The 27,772-nt window shown below is 42.1% G+C and overlaps 1 protein-coding gene across 1 annotated transcript in view; it reads left to right on the top strand.

Moving 5' to 3' along the window:
• Positions 1 to 27,772, top strand: part of epb41l2 (erythrocyte membrane protein band 4.1 like 2) — a 160,007-nt gene that overhangs the window by 59,126 nt on the left and 73,109 nt on the right. Inside the window, exons 5-6 of the mRNA XM_084314197.1 lie at positions 17,872 to 17,976; positions 22,558 to 22,600. Coding sequence (XP_084170323.1) covers positions 17,872 to 17,976; positions 22,558 to 22,600 — 148 coding nt within the window. The remainder of the gene's footprint in view (positions 1 to 17,871; positions 17,977 to 22,557; positions 22,601 to 27,772) is intronic.

Below are 27,772 nucleotides of genomic sequence, written 5' to 3'. Positions count from 1 at the left end.
TTTTTGTATAAGTGGGAAAAATGAGACTTGTTGCCTCTCCGCTGTCCAGTTCAGCACCGTGGACAGCACCACGAGTGCGTCTTGATAGGAAATAGAGAGAGCCCTCTCTGCTGGCGCGCTGGAAACCATCAAGCAAGCTGCCTCGGCCAGTTTGGCCCACTCACTCAGGAATAATTTTATCGGATTATGACCGGAGAGATTTAAATACGTCAGACCTCAACAGATTTTCCCAGTAAAAACCATAATGGAAACCCTGGCGTGTGTGTGTGTGTTGTATGTGTGTGAGTGAGTGAGTGAATAGAGGCCCCTTTTTAGAGATAATGCTGAAACTGCAACTAGCTGCTATTGTCCTGAAGCAGTCAGCCACACACACACACACACACACACACACACACACACACACACACACACACACACACACACACACACACACACACACACACACACACACACACACACACACACACACACACACACTGTGCATAGACAGGATGTTAGAGGGTTAGTGATGTGAAAGAGAGTGGGGGAGGGGTGATGGAGAGAATTTTGAATTTGAAGTAAGTATACACCAGAGCAGTGGTTCTCAACTGGTCTAGTCTCAGGACCTGGTCTAGTCTCAGGACCTGGTCCACAATTTGAAACTCTGACTGCCCAACCAGAAGTCTGAAAATCATGTTATTATTTCTCAAAACGAGAGTAACACTAGCTGTTTATGATGTACAATTAACGCTGATTTCAATGGTGAAACCCTTTACACACAATATATCATGCTATTACGATTTGTAACAAACGGCTCATCCCTCACACATCACTGTGTATTGTATGAATTGTCAGGTCAGTCATCCCTGGCCATAAGAAGACATACAGCGACTTTGGGTCTTTGAAAAGCGCTATACAAAATAAATGAATTATTATTATACATTGGTATTTGTTTGTATACAAAGCCATCCTGGGGCAGCTACTTTCATAAGCATGTTACTCATTCAACCAAGAGGTGGACATTACAATCTGAGATCACAGAAAACGATATCTCATATCAGATTCCCACAGGGTTAGAAATTAACATTTTTTTTCAAGGGCTTTTTTTTGCCTCCCTTAATTGATTTTTGGGGGCTTTTTTTTATTTCGGGGGCACAACATTTTTATAATGAAAATTAACATAAAGATTATAAAACATTGTTGACACTTTTTTTTACAGTCTTCGTCCCTATGTTTGATAACGTAATGTTAATGTCTCCATATATAGGGCTCTACGCTAACCTTTTTCCCAAGGAGCACATGTGCTCCTAAATAAAATGTTAATAAATAAAATCTAAATACAAATTTAGGAGCACACAGAAATTTAGGAGCACAGTGACAATTGTTCAAGTAACACACACACACACACACACACGATGTGTGACATCATGGCTTGGTTTCATGTTTTGAGGTACCTTCAATTATCTGTAAATAATACATACATACTCTATCTAAATAGATTAAATATTATTGTCCCTGAGGGCAAGTTGTGTTGTTGTCTTGATATATCTACAAATAGCAGACGAATAACCGGTTGCCTCTGGATCAATGAATGTCTAATATTGAATAATATTATTAGCTATTTTATTTTTAACATCCCTAATTCCAACAGTCAAGAGGCTTGTTTCAAATTGATACATGAAAAACCCCACACACGCAACGTTTGTGAGTATAGGCTCTGGCCAGATCGATCAATGAAATACGTTGCGCGCTCAGCGCTGTGGAATGAAGGAAATGCGCATCGGGATCGGATTTGGATGTTATTCTTTGGAGTTGTGTTACAAATGGAACGGTCTTTCCCCGCCGAACACAAGTTACTTAACGTTACACAGGTCGCGCTATGCAGATGCTTAGCTTGCTAACGTTAAGATAGCAGTGTAATGCTTGATGAAAGCAGAGCGCTCTGTCTGTGTTCGCATCCTCTCAAGTGCCTGTAACACGCAGCGGGCCCCGCCTCCCTCCCTCCTTGGAACAAACATTCCACCCAAAAACTGAATTTCAGTCCAGTTTCAATCTGAACTATTAACAGCGGAGCTGTTTTGTAATCTTCACTCGTCTGTCTCGCACACTGCAAGTAAATGATTTTTCCGGTTCGCACACACACATATTATTAGGTGCAAATACGAGGGAAATGCCTGCACTGTAGAGCATATATATAATTATATATATAATTAGTAAACTGTCTGGGGCTTTTCTTGCCCCCCTTAACTGATTTTCGAGGGCATTTGGTCAATTTTCGAGGGCATTTTGCCCCAAGCCCCCGTTAATTTCGAACCCTGGGTTCCCACTAGTGCACTGCAACCTTGCCCAGGCCCGGCGGGTTCGGGCTGGGTAGGGTTTTTTTTTTAATAAATAATTCGGGCTCGGCCGGGCTCGGGCACCGCCGTTTTTTTTTTTTTTTTTTTATATAATTCTGATGTTGACCGGATGGGCGGGGGTCGTTTATAATTCCGTGGGCAACGTTATATCATTCATCTAGTGTGGGTGATATGATCATCAGAGCAGTTAGTAAAGAACACGTTGGAAAATAACGCTGGATCTTACCGTATCTTCCTCGCGCCGTTGGGCGATGAGCGTGGAGCAGAGATATTCCTATTATGGGATGTCGAAATACCAGATCCATCTCCAGGTTGTATAATAGTATATACGTCCAAATCATGTTGTTTGTCGAGTTATTTGCACCGATCGGTGTTCACTGTGTCAAGATGGAGTCCTGCTAATGATAGCGAGTGCCCGGACGAAATATGGGTGAGCACCACTTCATCCACATGACTTCCTGTTGGGCGATCTGCCGATCGGCCACCAGATGGCGCTCTTGAACCGTTAGAGAGTTGAGTGGAGCTCAGCAGTATATCTCAGGTCCCCGGAGGAGAAATATGATTTCGATCACAGATTTTTGAAATATTGATATCAAAGACGTGTTACGGCGTCTTCGGCAGAATGAGCATGGCGGGCAATGACGAGTTTCGGCATTTCCGGCGATTAAAGTGTTAAAAAAAATATATATATATATTATCATGTAATCTTTCGCGGCCCGGTCAGAATCATCCGGCCCGCGGGCCGTACAATGCCCAGGTCTGGTGTAGACAATAACAGCCATTTAAATGTACTACTAAAGCTGAACACACTCTAGCCTAGTTATAGTTCTATGGCCTTTTTCATTGACATGCCTGCGGTCCTCTAGACACTAACTGCAAGCCACACACAAATACGCACAAACACTCACACACACATACACACACACACATACACACACGCACAACGGAAATGGAAAAGGTCACATTCTCACAATCTTTAGCTGTTGTGAATGCAGCTACAGTGTGTGTGTGTGTGTTAGAGGAACATGCCACAGATGTTTTCAGCTGTATCTGCGACGGACAGAAAATGCTTTCTTTCTTTTCTCTGTCTTCCTCATCTTACCCGCTGGCTGTCGGTCTGTCTGTCTGTCTGTTTATATATCTATCTGTCTATATCTATATGTGTCTTTCTGTGTTAGGGTTGCCACAGTGATGTGGAATTTCCCACAACTAATAAGTTCATCACAACACTGGTATTAGCGGTATGACCGGACGTTTTTCAAAATTACACTCAATATCTGTAGAGCACTTACTTCTGACCTTTTAATGTTATGTGGCTACATTGATCCGCTGTGTCTGTCCATCTACATCTGTTTTAATATATTTTCAAGGATTAGTATCCATTTGTTGGACAGAAAGAGTTGACTTTATGTTCTAATAAAAAAATAAACCAACGGACAGTAATACCATCCGTAAATCTGTTGATTGGCAGGCGGATCAATGTAGCTAGCTGCAGCCTTATTTAGCGCGTTGCGCAAACATACTGTTGCTGGTCTGGACTGGTCCTCTGAGCTCTTCTCCAGTCAAGCTTTCACTACTACAGGGTTTAATCTGAATCCTCCAAATCCGTTCTGTAACATGTCTTGCCTTCTTTCTCTCTTCACACTGGTATCACCGACTACCAAGCCTATTCTGTCGACTGAAATTCCAATTGTTTTTGTTTTGTCATAGTTGAGAATGGATTTTGGGGAGCAGAGTTATTGTGTGTATAGCAGAGTTATTATTATGTGTGTGTTTGTTTCTCTAAATGTCAGAGTTCTGTGTGTGTAGGGGGGGGGGGGCAGAATGGACAGGGGTCCTGTTCAGACCTGTATTTTCTATCCAGATTGTCTCTGGATCCAGGTGACATATGTCGGTTCACATCTTGCATCAGAATGCGTCTCCACTCGATCCAATCGAGGCCTACGAGGCTGTGCATCTATGACTCCATGTATCCTTGTGTCACAAACAAAGGTCTAACACAAATACCTGGACCGGGCTGTTGTGAAGCCAGCCCGTCCAGTGAGTGCTTTAAGCACAGGTCCCGGCAGGAAGAAATAAGGCGTTTTCAAATAAGGGGAATGAAACCCACAACAATATTGCCACAAGGGAAGGGGGAACAAAAAAGGGATATATAATAAGACAAACACTAAACATTGATTGATTGATTGATTGATTGATTGAAAACTTTATTAACAGATTGCAGAATGGGTACAATACAGTACAGCTCAATACACACAATTGTTAAGGGGATGCAGACCAGAGAAAGACTTTCATCTTGTTTACATCAGGGTCCCCCATTTTCAATTCATCAGGACATATATGACATACCGTAATTCCTCTAATAGTAACCGTGTCTCAAATACAAGCCGGGTCTCTATTAATGGCCGGGTGCGCTCTTGAGCTAAGCAATTATAAGCCGGCCTCCTAATACAAGCCGGGTTACTAATATACTGAGCTGCATACTGAGCTAGTTACTTGATTTCACTTTGAAAACGTTGAAATGACCAGTGACCACCTGTAATTGCACTGTTTACTATTTCATACAGTACTTGGTTTCAATAAATGAACCCAGTACATTTTACTGGGTTCAAACTGACACAAAATGTTGATTTATTCATTATGATCCGTTTGAAAATTTGAAATATAGGCCTCCCTCTTATACAGGCCTCCTCCTAATACAAGCCTGGTACCCGCTACAGTTGAAACAAATACAAGCCGGGGTTACTATTAGAGGAATTACGGTACATGACATACAGATATTCAGTACTGCTACATCTATACATTTATGACATACCAGATTTGTAAATACAGTACTGTTTGTGATTCAGAAGGAGTCAAGAAAAGGGAGTATATACATTTGACGTAGAAACTGTACATTGGAGGAGGTTGGGTGGGGTTGTGTGGGGGGGGTTGGGTACATTGGGATATTGTCAACCATACTGGGTAATTTACATTGGAGGTGGTTGGGGGGGGGGGGGGGGGGAACACTGTATAAACAAGCAAAACTGTACATTGAGGGGGGGGGGGGGGGGAGACACTGTACAAACAAGCAAAATTGTACATTGGACTGTTGACAACCATACTAGGTAAGTGACTGTACATTGGAGGGGGTTGGGTTAGGCCATTTACAGGGTCCAGTTTTGAATTGCAGTCTCCCGTAGGTGTCCCTTGAGAGAGGTTTTGAAAGTGGGTAGTGATCCACATTCCTTTACAGCTTTGGGTAGGGCGTTCCACATTGATGTGGCATAATTGCGAAACGTGTTTAGTCCCTTATTTGAGCCGAATCTGGGTTTAACATGATTTGTGGCGCTCCCTCTGGTGTTGTGATCGTGGTATTCACTGACCTTTGGGAAGTATTTTGACATGTACATGGGTACCTTGGTCGTGTAGTGTATCTTGTAGACCAGGCCCATTGCAAGTTGCTGTACTCTGTCGTCTACTCTAAGCCATCCTAGGTTGTCAAAGTGGGCAGGGGTGAGGTGGGTTCTAGGAGTAAGGTCAAGCAGTAGTCTGACCAGTTTGTTTTGAGATGTTTGTAATTTTGTTTTTAGCGCCTTTGAGGTGCTTTGGTACCATGAGGTGCAAGCATAGTCGTAGTACCCTTGAATGAGTGCTCCAGCCAGAGTCTTCAGGGTATTCTTGTTTACCAGAGAGGAGATCAGGTACAAGAATCGAGTTCGTTGGTTGACTTTTTTTATTACATTGGATGCCATTTTGTCACAGGAGAGATTAGCCTCTAGGATGGACCCCAGGTAGGTAATTTCATCTTTCCTTGTGACAATATTGTCACCCACTGTAACTGAGAAGTCGTCGGTCTTGCTGAGTTTGTTATTTGAACCGAAGAGAATGGACTCTGTTTTGCCCATGTGTAATGATAGTTTGTTATCAGCGAGCCATATGCAGATTTTGCCTAGTTCCGAGCTGAGGGTTTTTTCAACCTGTAACTTGTTCTTGTCAGAGACCAACAAAGGTAAAACACTTAAACAAACACGTTATCGACGTGTCACAGGACACAAACAAACAAAAAACCCACGTGGTTGGGAATCTGGGAAAACCACCCAGCACAAGCAAACACAATAAGGCTATTAACAATAAACCAGAGTGCCACGAGACACAATCAACCATACCTGGTTAGCAACACCAGCAAGGACACAATAAGCTACCAAGTAACGGTGTGAACAGAATGAACACACAGTCTCATACAATAATGGAGACGAGGCCAATACAATATTGGATCCACACAATAGTGGCAAATGGCAAAAAGGCACCACACAATAGTCCACTCAGGTCAGTGGCAAGGGTAGAAAAGGCACCCTTGAATGTGTCCAGGATCCCAGGTTTTATCCACCCACCCCCTTGAGGTGTGATTGCCATCAGCTGCCACATCCTCGGGGCAATCGCCACACTCTAGAGCAGGGGTAGGCAACCTTAGGCACGCGTGCCTGCATAGGCACGCGGGGGCATTTGCATAGGCACAGGGGCAGTAGTTTAAAAATATATATATATACCTTTTTTTTTTTTTTTTTTTTGCTATGAAATATTATAGTGAAATATTTTGCACTGTTGTCGCATTTATCTTGTTGAAATCCTCCAACAGGTTCTTTTTACTACCACATATTTAATTGAGACCCTTTATTTGTTTATTATTTCAATTTAGCTGGAAATACATTGCTACATCATTCAGTAACATTTGCAGAGCCTTATAACAAAAACATTATTACGGTCACCATTGTGACCAGTGGGATTAATCAACTAATTTTATTATTTATTTTTCTATTTCATTGAACATTGCACATGTTAAAAGCCATATTTTTTACTCAAAATGTGAGTATTACCAAGTCAACTTGTGTTCTTAAAACAATGACAATAAACATAGTTTTATTAGGTTGAAATAATGTGGTTGTGTACTTATTTTTCTGGATTATTATGGATTGAAAACTGAAAACCTTAATGCACAGTAACTGAACTCAATATTTTTAAGTTCTGGTAACTTATTATTATATATTTTTTACAGTGTAGTCTTGCGATCAATCAAAACTTATTTACACGATATACCTCACATTCACCCTCCATTCACATCCTGGTGTTCTCCTGGTGTTCTCCATTAGGCCTGTAGGTGGAGCTATGACAGCCCACGTACAGTACACACACCGATGGTGTGTGATGTGTCCAAAAATGAATGGGCAAATGTGAGTGAAATGGTCGCACTGTATGCAGCTGTTTGTCTGCATTGCATTCCCCCCCCCCCCCAACTCAGATTTAGGGTTGATACAACCATCATAATAATATTGTTAATAATAACAATAACGATAATGATGTAATAATGTAAAAATTATCATTAAAAATACCTGATTATGAGAAAAAATATTTACGATGCATGGAATATTGTTGAGGCACACTAGTTACAACTATATTTCAAACAGGCACTCCATGTCAAAAAGGTTGCTGACCCCTGCTCTAGAGCATATGTGTCAAACTCATGGCCCGCGGGCCAAATGTGGCCCGCCACGTCATTTGATGTGGCCCCCCAAGAGCTCTGGCAAAAAAAGATTTTTTTTTTCTTTTTTTTTTAACATTAATCTTTGGTTAAAAAATAGCGGCGTTAAAAGAATTGTGGGTTAATGCGTTAATAAAGCTTTAACTTTGACAGCCTTAGTTATTACACATTCTTACACATACATGTATGTTGAACATCTGAGGTATTGATGAAGTAACAAAGGAAAAAAGCCAAAAGCACTTACTCAGACATTATTTGACAATTTTACAGCCCAAAATACAAAAAAGATCCAGGCGGAATAGGTAACAAAGGGTTGAAGAAATATTGTCTGAACTGTCGGATGCAAACTGGCTGTGTGACATAACCGAGCATCTCGCTCAATAGACCTGTCTCAAACCCTGCCCCTTTTCTTGATCCTCCAATCACAGCTGTCGCTTACCTCGGACTTCCTCGTACAAACTTTGTATTGTACGAGGAAGTCCGAGGTAAGTGACAGCTGTGATTGGAGGATCAAGAAAAGAGGGCAGGGTTTTGAGACAGGTCCATTGAATAAGAAGCTGCAGGACGCAAACAAGTCCCACCCAAAACTTGACCAATATAGTTGTGAACTGAGACAACCCTTATTTTGTTATTTTTGAGTACAGTTACAGTTGTGTGTTCATGCAGACACATAATAGCGATTTCATTACGAATTGAAAACGGGGGACCCTGATGTAAACAAGTCGAAAGTCTTTCTCTGGTCTGCATCCCCTTAACAATTGTGTGTATTGAGCTGTACTGTACTGTACCCATTCTGCAATCTGTTAATTAAAGTTAATTAAACTTTCTTCCATTAGTTGGATGTATGGCCTCTGCAAGGTTGTGTGCAGCCATTTGTTTTTGTAACATCTGCTACATCTGTCCCACGTGTTCTTTGCAGCTCACAGTTGTTAGTTCTGCCCCTCTTGACTGTGACAAAAAGGTTTTGAACAAACTTAATGTCATAGCTTGTATTTGATGATATTCTTCTTTGTTATTTAGTTGAATGGTTTGATCATTGATTGATGGAGTAATATGGGGTTCTGATCAACTAAAATTATTTGTTAAAATAACATAACATATATTTTTACATCTATGCAAAATGTATAACTTGAATAAGTAATAAATACAGAAACAACATGTTTAACAATATGTAAATGAGTAGCTACATTTATTTTACATTACATTAACATTTATATGGTCTTTGGCCCTTTGAGGGCAACCATAATGCTGATGTGGCCCTCTGTGAAAATGAGTTTGACACCCCTGCTCTAGAGGGTGGGGCGGGCGGCAGCTGGGAAGGGAGAAATGAAAAGGGGAACATTACAAAGGTGACACACACACTCCATATACAAACAATATAACATACCTATACTAACCTGATGTTTACATGGTGTTACAAATACAATAATAATGATAATGACCAACCCACCTATGGCACACCTCCCCCCATAAAACCAAACCTATCGGGTTACTTACTTTACTTGGGCCTTTTATTCCTTTCGGAACATAGGCCATTGATGAAAAGTTTCCACCCCTGTCTGTCTTGCGCCATCCTCTCCAGCTGTTTCCACGTCAGTCCCCTCGTCTTGAGTTCCTGCTCAGTGTCTCTTCTCCAGGTGTTTTTGGGTCTTCCTCTGCCTCGCTTGCCTTGTGGGTTCCAGGTTAATGCCTGTTTGGTTATTGCGGTTTTGTGTCTTCGAAGTGTGTGCCCAATCCAGTTCCATTTTCTCCTGGTCAGCTGGACCTCCACTGATTCTTGCTTGGTGCATTCCCACAGCTTGATGTTGGTGATTGTGTTTGGCCAGAAGATCCTGAGGATACGTCTCAGACAATGGTCAATAGGTCTGAAGTTTATTGATGATGTTAGTGGTGGTTTTCCAGGTTTCAGAGCCATATAGCAGTACGGATTTGACGTTGGAGTTGAAGATTTTGAGCTTGGTGTTGAGTTTGATGTTTCGGGTTTTCCATATCTTGTTTAAACATGTTGAATGTTGCTCTTGCTTTTCCTATTCTTGCCCTTACGTCTTCCTCAGTCCCGCCATCCACAGCTATAACACTACCCAAGTATGTGAATTTGTCAACCTCTTCCAGTGTCTGGCCCCCGATGGTTATGGGGTTCGTGCTTTTATTATTGACTCTGATTACTTGAGTTTTATTTTGAGCCCAAGTCCAGCTGCAGTTGTTTCTAGCAGCTGGGTTTTGTCTTGCATCTGTTGATGGTTGTGTGAGAGTAGTGCGATGTCATCCGCAAAGTCCAGGTCTTCGAGTTGCTCCGTTAGACTCCACTGGATGCCAGTCTTTTTATTGGTTGTGGTTTGCCTCATGATCCAGTCGATGCATAAGAGGAAGGGGGAAAGTAGGCAGCCCTGTTTCACACCGGTGAGCACTTTGAAGTGTTCTTGTGCACATCCGTTATGTAACACTTGGCATTTCATGTCCTGATACATGTTCTTGATTATGCTGATATCTTTTTTAGGGATTCCATAGTGTGCCATGAGTTTCCAAAGCAGCTTGCGGTCTATCGAATGCTTTTCAAAATCTATGAAATTGACATAGACAGGTGCGTGCCATTCTTTTTTTTGTATTTTATTTTTTTATTATTTTTTAAACAAACATATAAACAAACATGACAACACACGATATGATATACAAGCATTAATTGTCAGGGCACATCCAATGAGATCACATTTTAGTTAGTTGTCTTATATAAGATATACCCCTAATACCTGTTATCTAAAAAAAAAACTACACACATATGCTCAGCTCGAACCCCCCCCTCCCGGACCCCACCTTGAGAAGTACCTCCACTATCCCTCGCACCTAACCAGACACTACCATTATAAGCTAGCTTTTATTCTCTCCACCACTTCTAACCACATTGACATTTTGGATTCATTGAGACCCAGAATTCTTGCTGTAGATATTTCATGGTAAATTACATCGAGATATGTAAGAAACCAAACTTTACGGCACATTTTTTCCGGTTGAAACCAGCGTGATGCGATCAGCTTTTTGGCTACTGTGATACCCGATAAAACCAATCTCTTTAGCTGTGGATTCACTGCAAACTCAAAAACATCATTCAATAGTAATACCGAGGGGTGTACAGGTATATTCCAAGATACGAGTTTTGATATTTGTTGGGTCACATCTTTCCAGAATGCCTTAACTGGTGAGCAGTCCCAATACATGTGCATAAATGTCCCTTCGTCCCCATTTGCACATTGGGTGCATTTGGAATCTTGTTTAAGCCCCATTCGGCACAGTCTTATAGGAGTCAAGTATGTCCTGTGAATATAGTTAAGATTGATTTGTTGATGATCGGGTTCCTTGATGTAAGTCGGACATTTGCCCAGGCTCCTTGCCAATCAAAGTCATTTTCCAGGTCTGGTATATCCCCCCTCCAGACAGAGTCAAGTTGGAGGGTTTCATACGAGGACGTTAGTAATTGATGATAAAATTCTGAAACAAAACCTCTCGATGTCTCTCTTGCATAGAAGAATTTGTGGTATCTGTGGTGTTCAATTGGTCTGTCTAATGGAACACCGTGAGACTTCAAACATAGCTCTAACTGTTTGTGAAAAAGCCATGTGGACTTGGTGAGATTACATTTTTTGCGTATTTCTTTATCACTACAAAAACCCTGTTTGTTAAAAACATCCCCTAATGAGTGTATGCCTTGCTCTTCCCATATAGGGAATCTTATAGGTCGTTTTCCAATTAAGAGTGCATTGTTATTGAATAAGGGAGTATGATTGTGCCATTTTTGTGGGTTAGGATTTTTTTTTTGTGATTCACGCCATATCCGGATCGCATGAGTAATTATGGGGCCAAATTTTCATTCACAGTGCTTGATTGGTAGTTTAGTGTATGCTATGTCCTTCAGTCTATGTGGGGCTACTATGTTTTCTTCTATTTTTCTCCAGGATGCTAATGCTTGGGAGTCAAACCATGTTGTCAATGGACTTAATGTGTACGCCTTAAAATATAGGAAAAAATCTGGAAATGCCATGCCACCATCTGCTTTATTTCTCTGTGCGGTGGATCTTTTTATACGTGGTGGTTTGTTATTCCAAATAAATTTGTATGTGGAGGAGTGTAATCTTTTCCAGTAACCCTCTGGAGGGGGTAACGGTAGCATTGAACTGAAGAAGTTGATTTTAGGTAGTACATCCATCTTAACTATTGATATCCGTGCTTGTACTGTGTTTTTAAGTTTTGCCCATCTATCAAGGTCGTCTTTGATTTTGTTTTGGATTTTTGTGTAGTTGTGCTTCACCGTTTGTCTTATGGTAGGGAATATTTCCACTCCCAAGCATCTGAAATGTTTTACCATCGGTATCTGACCTGGGAGGGTTGTATCTTTTTTTGCAGGGGTGTTAAGTGGAAGGAAAGCCGACTTCGGCCAATTTATCTTAAATCCCGATAAATCACCAAAGTCCTCAATCAACTTGAGCAGATGAGGCAATGTGGTGTTGGGGTTTTGCACGAACAATACTACATCGTCCGCATATAAACACATTTTTTGTTGTGTGCCCTTGATTACGATTGGTTCTATGGATTGGGATTGTCTTATATATTGTGCTAAAGGCTCTAATGATAGATTGAACAGTCCGGGACTAAGAGGACAACCCTGTCTGGCAGAGCGTGATACCGGAAATATCTGGGAGATGATTGTGCCTGTTGTAATCATGGCCGATGGGTCTTTGTATAATACTTTAATCATATAGATGAATCCTTTCCCTAACCCCATCCTTTCTAGCACTGCCCACAGATAAGACCATTCCAGCCTGTCAAAGGCCTTCATAGCATCCAGGGACAGCATCGCCTTAGGTATGGTGCCCTCCTTGTCGGCATCAAGTACGTGCAGTATACGTCTTATGTTCTCAGTGATCAGGCGGCCTCCTATGAAGCCAGTTTGGTCCGGGTGAACTAAAGACGTCATATGCTTTTGTAATCTGATGGCTAATACCTTAGAGTACAGTTTGATATCTGTTCCGAGGAGGCTTAAAGGTCTATAACTACCGCACTCGTTGGGGTCCTTGTCTTTTTTAAGGAGGACTGTTATGAGTGCAATATTGTCATTTTTATGGAAGTTCCCCTCCTTGACTGAGTATAAGATCATATTTAGTAATAAGGGGCCAATTATGTCCCAACAAGAAAGGTACATTTCTGATGGGAAACCGTCTCTTCCAGGAGCCTTACCACTTTTCATTGCGGTTATGGCCTTCTTGAGTTCCTCTAGTGTGATCGGTGTTTCTAACTGTTTAGCGTCATCCTCTGAAAGTTTAGGGAGAGTAATTTGATTAAGAAATGTGTCCATTTTGTTTTGATCGAAGGTCATTTCTGATTTATATAAGTCGGAGTAGAATACTTTGAATGTATCGTTTATTTTTACAGGATCTGTTACAAGTACTTGTTGTGCTCTAATGGTAGTTATATCTGCAAATGTTGCATTAATTCTTAATCGCATGGCTAATAGGTGGCTGGGTTTGGAACCATGGGAGTACTGCTGTTGTCTTGTGCTGCGTATTTGTATTTCCGATTGTTGTCTGTATATGGCATTGATCTCTATTTTTAGTACGTTAACTTGATTTTCTAGTCGAGTTGAGTTGTTGTATTTCAGAGAATTAAATAACGTTGAGTAAAGCGTTTCCAGCTCATCCAGTTTTGTGCTTTGATTCTTGCGCATTTTGGAGGAAAAGCTATCCGTGAAGTCTTTGATCATTCCCTTTACCGACATCCATATTATTCTGGGGTCTTGCACCGAGTTTGCATTCTCCCGTTGGAATACTATAAGAGCTTCTTTGAGTTGTGTAATGTATTCCTTGTTAATAAGCAGCAACGAGTTAAATCGCCATCTTGGGGCTCGGGAGGATAGTATACCAAATGTACCTTTAAGGAGTAAATAACAGTGATCTGATAGTGCGTTGGGTATCATTTCCACTTCATAATTATCAAATAGTCTCTGTGATGCAAAGACATAATCTATTCTGGATAGTGTATTATGTCTCGCAGATCGACAAGAGTACTTTCGGGTCGTGGGATTAAGTAACCGCCATAAGTCATTTACACCTGTAATCTTTGACCAATCCTTTAATGCCTTCGATGAATTCTTTTGTTCGCTGGAAAAGGCGAGGTAAGATTTGTCCATCCTTGGGTTCCAGATGGCATTAAAATCCGCTCCTATTATAAATGAGTAATCGGGAATGTCTAACATTGCATTGGTTAATGTAGTGAAGAAATCTTCTTCGTACAAATTTGGGGCGTATACCGCTATCAACGCTATTTTCCTGTTCTTATGTTCAATCTTAGCTATAGTTATCCGACCTTCTACATCAGACCATACTCCCTTTAGTACAATATTCAACTTACGTTTAACGACTATTGCTACACCCCGAGTTCTCGTACCAATAGAGGAGTGACTGATATTATGGTATATGTTGTCCGCTAATTTATCTATGTCTTTCCCTAGAATGTGCGTTTCGCTTAGCAGAGCAATGTCCACATGTTCTTTTTTCATCAGTGTGAGCACGCTTTTGCGTTTGAGTTGGTTATTTATTCCCCCGGTGTTCCATATCATTATATTCAAACTAGCCATAGTCTATACATGTTGCATTGTAATTTTTGGTAATGCTTCTAGAGTGCGAGGCAATAATAGATATACATCCCACTAGTGAGGTCCCGTTGAGAGCCGAGCTTAAAAACATACATATATACAAATAAAAATCCCCTACCCTTCCCTCCCACCGAGAGTCGTACAGGATTGTGTTCCATGAACACAACCTTTGCGTATGACTCCCTCCCTTGCACCACCGGATATCCCAGAATGATCCAATTATCCTTAACATTCCTATGTATACCATAGGATCTAACACTCTAAATTCTACCATAAGTAGAATGTCGACTGTGGCTTGGCCACTTTCCCGTAAAAAATAAATAAATAAAAATTTAAATGAGATAAACTAAAAATAAAGACCAAAAATAAGCTTCAATTGTCATGCCCTAATCACTTACATTTTATATGAACTTGTGTAATTTATAGTAACCCATGAATAATATGAAGGTATTGAACTGAAGAGAGAGCCTCAATAAATCAGAGAGAGCGGATGAAAAAGAAAAAAACAAGTAAATGGAAGAGAACATTAACTTAGATCTTAAAAGAGCATTGCTATGCTTAAACATCTAAAGTATAAATTGGAGAAGTAGTGGAATTATTTCCCATTAATAAAAACAGTTTTTAAATACGTATTAAATACGTATATATGTTCCATATATCAAAGAATGCTTCGATGTTCTAGATTATTCCAATATGTCATTTTTACATTGTTTGAATGTTCCAGTATGTTCTGGAGTGTTCCAATCTTGAATCCAATATGTCCGCAATAATATAAACACGTCGGGGAAAGCATTCAAAAACTCTGAGCACGTAGGTCTCTCTGTCCCAAATCCTCGGTTATTAAAGATTGTACTATATGGTGACCTTGCATAACTGAGATTAAAAGGCCATTTATACACTATTCTGCGTGTTGTTCAGACAAGAATTTGGCTGCATCTTCAGGCGAGTTGAGGAGAACCCTTGCTCCTTGTTTATCGACAATGCGAAGTATTGCAGGGTATAATAGTAGGGGTCTGTATTTCTCCAGGTATAGTTGAGACATCACCGTCTTGAACTTGGCACGCAGTTCCACTACATCACGACAATAATCTTCAAAGCAGTGTATTGGTACCTCCATGTATTTCAGATTGCCTTTCATCCTGCGAGTTTCACGAATAATCATTTCTTTTATTCTGACTTGGCGCAGTATAACCAATATCACTCTGGGCTTAGCGTTATTGCCAATGGAGCGGGTCCCCAATCTGAAGCACTGATCCACCTCCGGTATTTTAGGAAGGATCTCTGTTCCCAAGATTTTCTGTAATTCTGTGGCAAACTCTTCAGGGTTTGCACATCTCACTGATTCGTCCAGACCGACAATACGAATATTCAGCTTGCGTTTTTGATATTCCATCTCGAATATTTTGGCTTTCTGTTCTTCATTGATTCGCTTAAGCTCCAACGTTATTTCGCTGAGCTCCGTCTTGATTTCTTTGTAGTTTCCCTTCATCTCAGCAGTTAGGTTAACTTTGTTAACCTCTACTTCATTGTAGATGCGAGTGAAATTGATTTCGTGGGCTTCCATTACTTTTTCCAGAGCCTCGGTGCGTTTAATCTGTGCGTCGGCGTCCGCTCTCAGCGCATCAATTTTGCCTTCAATAGATTCTTTAATATCATCTACTTTTTGAGTTATTATGCTAGTTATTGTCTTCCCCATTTCCTCCATTTTCCGGATGATATGTTCGGTATCTGCGGAGGTGTTTGATGGGGTTGAACTTGAAGCGGCCGCTGTCAAGTTTATATTTCCAGCTGTCCGCTGTACGAATCCTGATTCCTGCAGCGGGACCTCTTCGACTGGTTTTGCACTCGTTTTATCTCTCTTTGGCGACATCTCGATTCTTTTGGTCAATATAGTTAGTTGATAGTCTCAGTTGATATATGCGTCAAGTTTTAAACGCATTAATGGTATATAAATATGTTTTTAAAACGAAAAAAAAAATAACGGGTGAGCAGCTGTGTCACATGCGACCTACTCCATTCTAAAGCTAAACCGGAAGCCTGCGTGCCATTCTATGGATTGCTCGATGAGGGAAATTTGGTCACTGCACGGTCTACCGTTCCTGAAACCGGCTTGGTTTTCTCTCAGTTCATCATCGACCCCTTTTCGCAGTCTGTCCAAGATGATGCAGTTGAACACTTTGCCTGGTGTTGAGAGCAACATAATCCCACGATAGTTTTTTGCAGTTCTTAAAGTCTCCTATCGGGTTAGCAAAAATTGTATTACTTATGAACCAACATCAGATTAGTACCTCAGACCTGGGAGAACAAACAGACAAAGATGTCTCCCTCAGTACCCTCTACGGGCCACGCACACCGCAGCGGCATTGGCCGTCTGCTCGGGTTCCCGGGCAATGGGCCCACACAGTTTCAACAGGCGCCCCCATCGCAGGGACGGGGCGCAGAGGAGCAAGAGGCACCACCCGACTAGGCCTCCCCGCCACATTCGGGACAGGGTACACCCTAGCCCCAGCAATATCATTGCCCAAAACAAAATCGATACCCTTTACAGGGAAACATGGGCGAACAGAACAGCCACAGAAAACATACCAGAACCAAAACCTGACTTCAAATGCACCTTGTGCACAGGCGCGACAACCGACCCCATCCCAATACCCCTCACAACAGTATTTGACCGATAGGCAGATTTCTCTCTTAATGGTAAAATACCAGCACGGATGAACGACTGAGAACCTCCTGTATCGTGAAGTATTCAAACTGGGCGCCGATCAGAAACCTTTCCTGAAAGGACACACAAAAATAAAAGGCTTGAAACAGTTACTTGGCTTTCTCAAAGAGACATTGTGATTAATAAGGAAGGACACAGTCTCCCCCAGCCCCACCCCTTTGGGTTTCTGGGCGGCTGCCTTCATCTCTTCCTTCCGTCTCAATGAGTGACATTCGTTCATGACGTGGCCAGGTTTCCTGCAATAGTGACACACCCGCCGAAGGTGGGGAAATTTTTTGTCACCAATATCTTGCACTAGTCCATCTTGGGAGCTTAAGGAGGATCCTAAATGCATCATTATATACTACCTGTAGTTTTAAAATGTTTGCTGTGCTATAATTACACCAGAGGTGGGCAGTATAAAACGGAGTACAATAGGCTCTGACGATGTGTTGGGGGACTGGATGACTAAATGACTATGTGTTGGAGGACTAGATTACTAAATTACTGTGTTGGAGGACTGGGTGACTAAATTATCTCTCTCCGTCTACCTCTCTCTCTCTGTCTGCCTGTCTCCCTCTCTCTATCTGTCTATATGTCTCTTTCTCTCTCCGTCTGTGTGTGCGTCTTTCTCTTTGTCACTTGTTCTGTCTGTCTCTCTGTCTCTCTCTAGAAAAGGGTGAAGGGACAGTATCTGTTCTTCAAGGTGTGTGAAAATCTCAACCTGTTGGAGAAAGATTACTTCGGACTGACCTACCAAGACAACCATGACCAGAAGGTAAGAACACGAACACACACACACACACTCACATAATTATACACACACACACACACACACACACACACACACACACACACACACACACACACACACACACACACTGTATATACATAACATACTCTCTCTCTCTCACACACTCACACACATGTGTACACACACACATATACATATGCACACTCACGCACACACACACACGCATACATATACACACTCACACATATATACACACATACATATACACATATACACACATACATACACTCACACACATATATACACACTCACACATACATATGCCTGGCTGACGACACCGGACGTGATGTGACCGGATGTGATGTCACAGAAAGCTAGCGATCGCTAGAATAATCTTCATTCCAGGGCCAAGCTGTGACCAGGCCAACTAACAGGCCAACTAACAGATTGAAAAATGTTATGACTTCTATGCAGGGGGCGAAACTAGAGCCCGCCAAGCGCCATTGGCGCTCAGTTTTTACATTTGGCGCCTCCCACTGAGAGGTCTGCCCGCCGTGTGGCGTGTAATCAATCAATCAAGTTCATAACGATACTCTTATTTTGAAAATCTGTGCGGGTCTCATTTCCGCCGCAAGCGCATCTCCAGTCATAATATCGATGGCTCCGGCAGTTAGCAACATTCGGTTCGTATGATACTCTTATTTTGAAAAAAAACGTGGCAACGAGTCATATCCGCCCAGCCCTGCAGCGGGATACTATTGGCTAAGGGCTTCTGCTCGTATCAACACAGAGGCAGTCTGCTCTAGTCTAGAAGAGCGGACCTCCATGAGCTACCGTTACTGTTTAAACAATGACCCAGTCAACTCTTCACTTTTAGTTTAATACATGACGAGGCATTGTCTAACGGTATCTAGCTGGCTAGCTACTGATAGCTGCTGATATCAACAAATGCTCCAGCAATAGTCGACTCGAGTGCATAATACCTCCGTTCCCTCGTTAGCTAGCTCACGTTAGCTAGCTCACGTTAGCTAGCTCACGTTAGCTCTATATGTCCCAGTAAACTAAATTGTCTTAACGTTATCTAGCGGGCTAGCAGTAGCTACAGATAGCTCCTGATATCAATGTCTTATAACATTGATTCAATGCGTATTCTAGCTGAGGGCATGTTGAATGTGATTTGACCAAAGAACCGTAACATTATACCAATAGGGTCCAGCTGCAGCGCCGGAGAATCCTTGCATGCTGAATGTAGGGCCTAGCTGTAGCGCCGGAGAATCCTTGCTGGAGCTGGAGGCTACTCAAGTATACACACAGACAGTGGAGCTGTTTGCAGATAGCGAGCATTTTGACTTATTGCGTGGTGGCGATGTCTCGCAGATAATACAACTACAAGTATGATTATATAATATAGATTTTATTAAAAAAAAATGTTATATAATATATATATATATTTTTTTTTAATCAAAAAGAATTTGGCAGGTAAGAAATATGCTTGGCGGGTAGATTCTTCCCATCTACCCGCCACTGGTCGGTGAGTCAAAAAGTTAATTTCGTGCCCTGCTTCTATGGCAAAAATGCCATAGCAGGTGAACGGTGTAGGAATTACAACTATTTCTAATATGTGCCTCCCCCTTTTTAAGGGACCAAAGTAATTGGACAATTGGCTGCTCAGCTTTTCCTTTTTTTTTATCCACTTTTTCTCCCCATTTTTCTATTTTTCTCCCATCCCGATTTCGTACATTCAATTCTTCCCTCCCCTGTCTTGAACGTTGCTAGACTATGCCTCCCACAGGTCGGTTGTAGTGAGGACAGAAGCCTTGCATCACGTGTCCCCTCCGGTACATGAGGAGGCAGCCTGTCGCATCTTTTTGCCGCAGCAACTCGAACTCTCAGTGGCGAGGAGTAACGCGTGGGAGACTCACGCTGCCCCGTCACTTCCTGCTTCCGTCGCACCGGCATCACCAAACCGACCTGTAGGAGTCGCTGTCCACAACGTCAAATCCCCACCCACCGGCTTTCCCACCCTCTAACACTTGCCAATTGTGTTAGTATGAACGATTGGCCAGCCGGTAGCAACGCCGAGAGCTGGGCTCGAACCCAGCGTCTCCTGCGTTAGAGGCGAGCGCCTTGCCCACTGCGCCAATCAGCCGCCCGCTGCTCAGCTTTTCCATAGTTAATTTGAAGTGTGGTAATTGCATTTAGAACCTAATGCTGTAACCTCTCAATATGAGGTCCAAAGAGCTGAAAAACCAAAACAGACCCATCAGAGACATAGCAAAAACATTAGGTGTGGCCAAATCAACTGTTTGGTACATTCTTTTTTTTGTATCTACTTTTTCTCCCCATTTTATATTTTTCTCCCATCCCAATTTCGTATTATCCAATTCTACCCTCCCCTGTCTCGAACGTTGTTAGACCATGCCTCCCACTGGTCGGCTGCAATGTGGACCAAGCCTTGCATCACGTGTCCCCTCCGGTACACGAGGAGGCAGCTGTCGCATCTTTTCACCTGTACAGCGCGATCTCTCAGCGGCGAGGAGTAACGCGTGGGAGGCTCACGCTGCCCCTGTTGCTTCCTGATTCTGCTGTACAGGCGCACCAACCGACCTGTAGGAGTCGCTGTCCACAACGTCCGATCCCCACCCACCGGCTTTCCCACCCCCTAATACTGCCAATTGTATTAGTATTAACGACCAGCCAAGCCGGAAGCAACGCCGAGAGCTGGGCTCGAACCCAGCATATCCTGCGTTAGTGGCAAGCGCCTTGCCCACTGCGCCACTTAGCCACCCCTTGTTTGGTACATTCTTAAAAAGACAGAACGCACTGGTGAGCTTTGAATACTTTATTGAATTGATTTTTTGAATTGAATTGAAATGAGCTCAGCAACACCAAAATATCTGTGGAAAACAACTGTGGTGGATGACAGAAGAATTATTTCCCTGGTTGAATAAAAGCCCCTCCACAACAGTTGGCCAGATCAAGAACACTCTCCAGGAGGTAGAAATATCTGTGTCAAAGACTTCTCCAGAGTGAATCCAGAGGAAATATTATCTGCTCATATTCAGCCAAATGCTTCACTCATTGGACGGCGCTTCACAGTGCAAATGGTCAATGGCCCGAAGCATACTGCGAAAGCAACCTAAGAATATTTTTTATGGCAAAGAAGTGGAATGTTATGCAATGGCCAAGTCAATCACCTGACCTGAATCCAATTGAGCATGCTTTTCACTTGCTGAAGACAAAACTGAAGGGGAAATGCCCCAAGAACAAGCAGGAACTGAAGACTGGGACGAAACCCAGTGTCTGGTGATGTCTATGGTAGGGCTGGGCAATATGACCAAAAACGTTATCGCGATAAAATTATAAAATTATTTTCATATAATTCGATATCGATAATTATCGTCGATATAATGTCTGTCAAGTTTAATTAACTTCTTATGCTGCTGCGAATGTCTCGAGTCGAGTTGATGTCATCATCAGTCCGCGCACGTTAGCAGTTAGCCGACAAGCGGAATATCTCATGACAATGTAATAAATATGACACTAAAATACTCTCTTCCGCCACAATATATTGAAACGACGTCCACTGTATACCCCACACTACTATAAACGTGGCCTCAGAATTCACGGCACACACATACTCGGCACGTAAATATATAAAACATCGCCGTGCAAGCTAGTTATCCTAGCCAGCCTGTTGCTTCTAAGCGGTGTATTCCATGACGATGTGCTAAATATGACACTAAAATACTCTCTTCCGCCACAATATATTGAAACGACGTCCACTGTATACCCCACACTACTATAAACGTGGCCTCAGAATTCACGCCACACACATACTCTGCACGTAAATATATAAAACATCGCCGTGCAAGCTAGTTATCCTAGCCAGCCTGTTGCTTCTAAGCGGTGTATTCTATGACAATGTGCTAAATATGACACTAAAATACTCTCTTCCGCCACAATATATTGAAACGACGTCCACTGTATACCCCACACTACTATAAACGTGGCCTCAGAATTCACGCCACACACATACTCTGCACGTAAATATATAAAACATCGCCGTGCAAGCTAATTAGCCTAGCAAGCCTTGTTGTTGAGTGAGTCCTACCTCTGGGTCTCCTTCCGGGTCTCCTTCGCTCTCGGCCATCTCCTTCACTGATTGGTTGTTAGTGCGTGCGTGCTTGGAAAATCGATATATCGAAACTTTGCGACCACGTTTCATGTTTATTTCGAGGAAATAATTTATCGCGATAGTTATCGTTATCGTTTTATCGCCCAGCCCTAGTCTATGGGTTCCAGACTTCAGGCTGTCATCGACTACAAAGGATTTGCTACCAAGCATTAAAAGTGACCATTTTATTAATGGATTGTTTGTTTGTCCAATTACTTTTGGTCCCTTTTAAAAAGGGGGGTGCACATGTAGAAACTGTTTTAATTCCTACATTGTTCACGTGATTTGGATGTAAATACTGTACCCTCTCAGATTAAAGCTGAATGTCTGCAATTAAAGCACACTCACACACACACTGACATGCATACATACATACGTACACGCACACACTCTTATATCATTTAAAATCTCTCTCTCTCTCCCTCCAGTGCTGGCTCGACCCGACTAAGGAAATCAAGAGACAGATCCGCAGTAAGTTACTGATAAGATATTTACATGATGTTGACATGATGTAGAGATGATGTTTACATGATGTTGACATGATGTATACATGATGATGACATGAGGTTTACATGAGCTCATCTCTATTTTCTACCTTCTCTCTCATCTCTTTCTTGCTTGGGCTCAGAGCATATGTTCAGCCTTTTGGGAGCTGAACCCTTAGCTTAGGGTTCAGTGCCTTGCTTTAGGACAGGGATGTACACATTGGCTGTTGCAGGTTTCAAACCTGTGACCCTCTGGTTTGATTGATTGATTGCAAACTTTAATAACAGATTGCAGAATGGGTACAATACAGTACAGCTCAATACTAACAACAGTAAATGCTAAGAGGATGCAGACCAGAAAAAGTATTTCGTCTCGTTTATATAAGGGTCCTCCATTTTCACTTCATCAAGACATTTATGACATACAAGACATACGGTACTGTGTAAGAAGAAGACCATACAAAAATATACATCCGAAGGGGAAGAAACTGTACATTGGAGGTGGTTGGGTGGGTGACATTTACCGGGGCCAGTTTCTAATTGCAGCCACCCGTAGGTGCTCTTTGAGAATGGTTAGGCAGCGGTCTGGCCTTGGTCTTGTCTCTCTCTCTGTCTGTCTCATCCGGGTCCTGGTGATGATAGGGATTATAGAGCAGGGCTAGATCAGCACTGTGTGTGTGTGTGTGTGTGTGTGTGTATAGTGTGTAGTTTGTTTGTTTATTTTTATGTGAGAGAGCGAGAGATGTAACGGAGAGAGTGATGTAACCAGCTTAATGCCCACTCAAAGCTGGCCTCTTTGCTCTCTCTCTCTCTCTCTCTCTCTCTCTCTCTCTCTCTTTCTCTCTCTCGATGTGTGTGTAGTAGCTTTCAGTGTAATGTTCTGAATATCTTACAGTAACAGATTTGTTTGCATAATAGAGAGAGAGGACCTCTGCTGTGCTCAGCCTGGTGATATATAGTATGTGATTGGATGAGACTAGATATGTTGTATGTTATTGGATGAGACTAGATATGTTGTAGTATGTGATTGGATGAGACTAGATATGTTGTATGTTATTGGATGAGACTAGATATGTTGTAGTATGTGATTGGATGAGACTAGATATGTTGTATGTTATTGGATGAGACTAGATATGTTGTAGTATGTTATTGGATGAGACTAGATATGTTGTAGGATGTTATTGGATGAGACTAGATATTAGGGCTGTCTTAAATACTTCGAAGCTTCGTTCGATGGGCATGGGATTCGAATATGAAAATAGAATTAGAATATATTAAAAAAATGTTTTTTTGTGTGTGCAAAATCAACTCTGCCTCTCTTCGTTAATTACAACAAGCAATGCTGTTTGTTATTTAAGATGAGGTTGGACTTGGCACTGACAGATTTGTGTTCATTGTGCTGCTTTTATAAAGCCTCAAATGACGGCTTACAATATTTAATGAAAGCAAAGTGTTTAGTTTGTCTAAGATTTAAAAAGGTTTAAACTTTACAGCACTGACAAAGTTGAACAAAGTCCCACAACATAAAAAAATTAAAAAATGTATCTCGAAGCTTCGAATTAAAATCGGATCTCGGCCCCGAAGCTTCGAATTCCAAAAAAAAAGGTCAGCCCTACTAGATATGTTGTAATATGTTATTGGATGAGACTATATGTGTGACTGGTTATGGGGGCGCGGGACTTGTTGAGTTAAGGTCCAATTATTTTTTTTTACATATTGTGAAAGTACAGATTCTTACCTTAAAAATAAGCCATCACTTGAACATTTTGGTGGGATATTTTGCAAGCTACATCCTATAAATCATGGTGATATCAGTAAACGCATTCAGAGATGAATGGTATTCGAACTTGTGGAGAGCTTCACACCTGTGATTTAGGCTGAGGTTACACCTTTCGTATCATCTTCGTATTGTTTTCTTATACGCATCGCCGCGACGTCATGCGCCTCGAGTCACACTTTCGTTTTTTTTTCGTTTTTGTCACCAGAGCACACTGATGAAGTACACTGCCAAAGCAGTAGGTGGCAGTAGGTGGCAAACATGAAGGCAATTTCAACCAATCAGAACGAATGTGCCAATACACTTCCTGGAAGCTCCAGCAAAGAAAATGTCAACAAGGCAGGCGCCTATGCCGCGCCACCATCTTGCTCAATGCAGCAATTCTTTTTTCAGCAAAGCCTAATAAAAGTGCAATAAACAAAACGGATACATTCACTGTGTGTTCTGCCTGTCATTTGTTGATGAAACAAAACTAACATCAACACAAGTGACCACCTAGAGCGGATAGTTTAGGCTAAAAAACGATCGGTATCATTGTAGCATTGTTAGCTGCATGCTAACGTCAATGGAGTATGCCATTATAACATATAGCATTGTGGCTAGAAGCTAACGTTAGCTCACGCTACTTAGCCAGCATCAAAACTGATGATATCGCGAGCTATCAGTAGTTAGATAACATTAGAGACAACGCTGTGTGTATTAAACAAAGGTGAATAGATGACTGGGCCATTTTGTTTAATGCTTGTTAAGTTGAAAGAGGAACTCTGAGCTAACAGGGTCTGAATCCTGATAGCTCACGTTAGCCAGCTGCTCATGCCATCGGTAATGCTAGCAGAATGAATGGATGTAAACTTTATTTAACATATTGCATATGGGTACAATACAATACGGCTCAATACAAACAATTGTTAAGGGAATGCAGACTGTTGTAGCTTGGACTGGGGTCCTTATAACAATAACTTGACAACACATGGTAGCTGAAGCTATTTGGGACACGGAGCTCTGTCCCAAACACACACACACACACACACTCTGCTGTCACCGGAAGGGCACGCAGATGGTATCTACTGCGCATGGGTGTTTTCGCAACAACGGCTAGCGTGCTGACTACACGCTGTTTGTCGACTCGTTTTTTTGCGTATCTCCAAACGCAAACACAATTTTGCGTTTCAGCCGTATCCACAAAAAAACGCCAAAAAACGCGTTTCTGTGTAGATAGGACATGAAACGTCGTCAAAAACGTATAAAAAAACGCCAGGAATACACTAGTCTAACCATAGCCTTAATCAACTACAACCCTACCCAGAATGCATTGTATTCCATGGCCCCCCTCTCTCTGGGGACATTAACACCTTGCATCAGGCTCTTTTGTTATGGCAATGACTCTGTCTTGTGGCAAGTTGTTGTGGCAGTTGAAGTGTAAGTCTAAAAGCCTTGTAAGTCTAAAAGCTAAATGACTGTATTATAAGGAAAGGTTAACCTTCTGTAGTGTGGTAGTGAAAGGTTAACCTTCTGTGGTGTTGTAGTGAAAGGTTAACCTTCTGTAGTGTGGTAGTGAAAGGGTTAACCTTCTGTAGTGTGGTAGTGAAAGGGACCCTGATAATAAACAAGAGACAAATCAAGTTTCAAGATTTTATTATCATTTAAAATAACACGAGAAAAATAGGCATGATAAAAATAGACATGCTAAAGTCAATGTTCAATGTTCTGATGGCCTCTCCAGATGATCACCGTGGTCTTTTTGAACCGCCGCTGGATATTTTGGCTAGTGTTGTCTTGCAGAGTCCAGTCCCGGTGGTGGCAGCACAGGAAGTCCATCTATAGGCGGCAGGACACGGACATCACGGAGCAGCTGGAATCTGGTTTCAGCGCCATCAATAGACATCTTTGCCACAACCACACCAGGTTCCTTGGAATCAAAGCTGCAATAATAAAGTGAAACGTTAGTACAGGGCACATAACAATATCAATGCATTTGTATCATTTGCCAATGACATTCTTTGCACTAAAGTGTGAATAATTAATTACAGTAAATACACAACACACAGTGACCACACCCACCTAAAGTGCTGGTACTGCTTGATCTGTGGCAGTGGCTTGAAGGACTCCACGATTACAGTGCCATCTTCCTTTCCCACTAGCTGTGGTATGTTGACTCCAGCCACTGAGCTGTCCCTTACGACTGCTGCAATCTCATCAAGAGTGTTCACCTTGGTCTTTCTGAAACGCTGCTTGAGAAGCCCAAAGAAACAGTCCGGGGAAAACTTTGTGTGGCCTACAATCAGCAGGTGGAGATTGACACGATGGTGAAGACCATGTAGCGCTCGCCACGCTAAGTACCACAACATGTACTTGTTCTTGTTTTGGCCACTGCAGTTGTCACAGTGAAGGTCGACATCTGTCTCCCCAAGACCATGGTCTTTGAAGAAGTGGTGCAGGTAGCTTATGACGGCGTTGCTACCTTTGCTGGACTCCATCCCCTCATCTACCAAATAGTTGACTTGCCGTGGAATCGCCTCACAGCAAACACCGAATATGCTGCACTTGTGTGGAGCCAAGAAGTACATGGGCCCTGGCTGAAGGGGGTCTGATGGGTAGTGCACCTGCAATAAATGAATAAGGATTTTAGAAAGAAAAAAAAGGGAGCAATGCAGTAGTTATAACAATTATAACATGATGGTTGTGAAAGAGGGCTTGGTATGTAGTCACCTTTTGAGCGTAGTCGAAACTGTAATGCATTGTCATGGGCTTGCTTGCCGGTGGCACATGACCACCCAGAGAAAGACCATCACCGATCTCCTTGGCGGCTTTAAGCATGCCCTTGTAGGCAGCCCGCTCGGATTTTACATGCTCCAGATGTTGTTCCTGCTGCTTCAGCTTTGCAGACTTCTCAGCCTCTGGCAGATTGGCACTTCTGAAAATCTGAAAAAAAAAGTTAAGTAAATGATGATATTAATATTAATAATAATAAACTGTATTTGTATAACACTTTTCATACAGAAGTTGCAGTTCAAAGTTCATAACACTGTGATGTTCACTAACCAGATAATTGTTCTTCTGACACACCCAGCAAAGATCAGACATTGGTTTGATTGCTGTGATATGACTCAGAACGATGAATGTTCCTAGAGCGCGTTCATCTTCAACACAGTGTGCTCCGAAGTGAGCAAACCGGTTTAATGCCTCGGCAACTGCCCTCGCTGTAGGTTCCATGGTGACTGTCAAGCATGCACTGCCTGCTCTCTGTTTAATACCCATCCATCAATGGCATCAACTTAATGACGTCACCGCCTGACCAATAAGCATTTAGATGTAAATACATGTAGTGTGGTAGTGAAAGACACAACAACTAGGTTATCCTTCTGTAGTGTGGTAGTGAAA

This window comes from Notolepis coatsorum, assembly GCF_963971535.1.
Source record: "Notolepis coatsorum genome assembly, chromosome: 5".
NCBI lineage: Eukaryota > Metazoa > Chordata > Actinopteri > Aulopiformes > Paralepididae > Notolepis > Notolepis coatsorum.
Note: the sequence above shows the minus strand (reverse complement) of the source record. Positions and strands in the feature narration are given on the sequence as shown.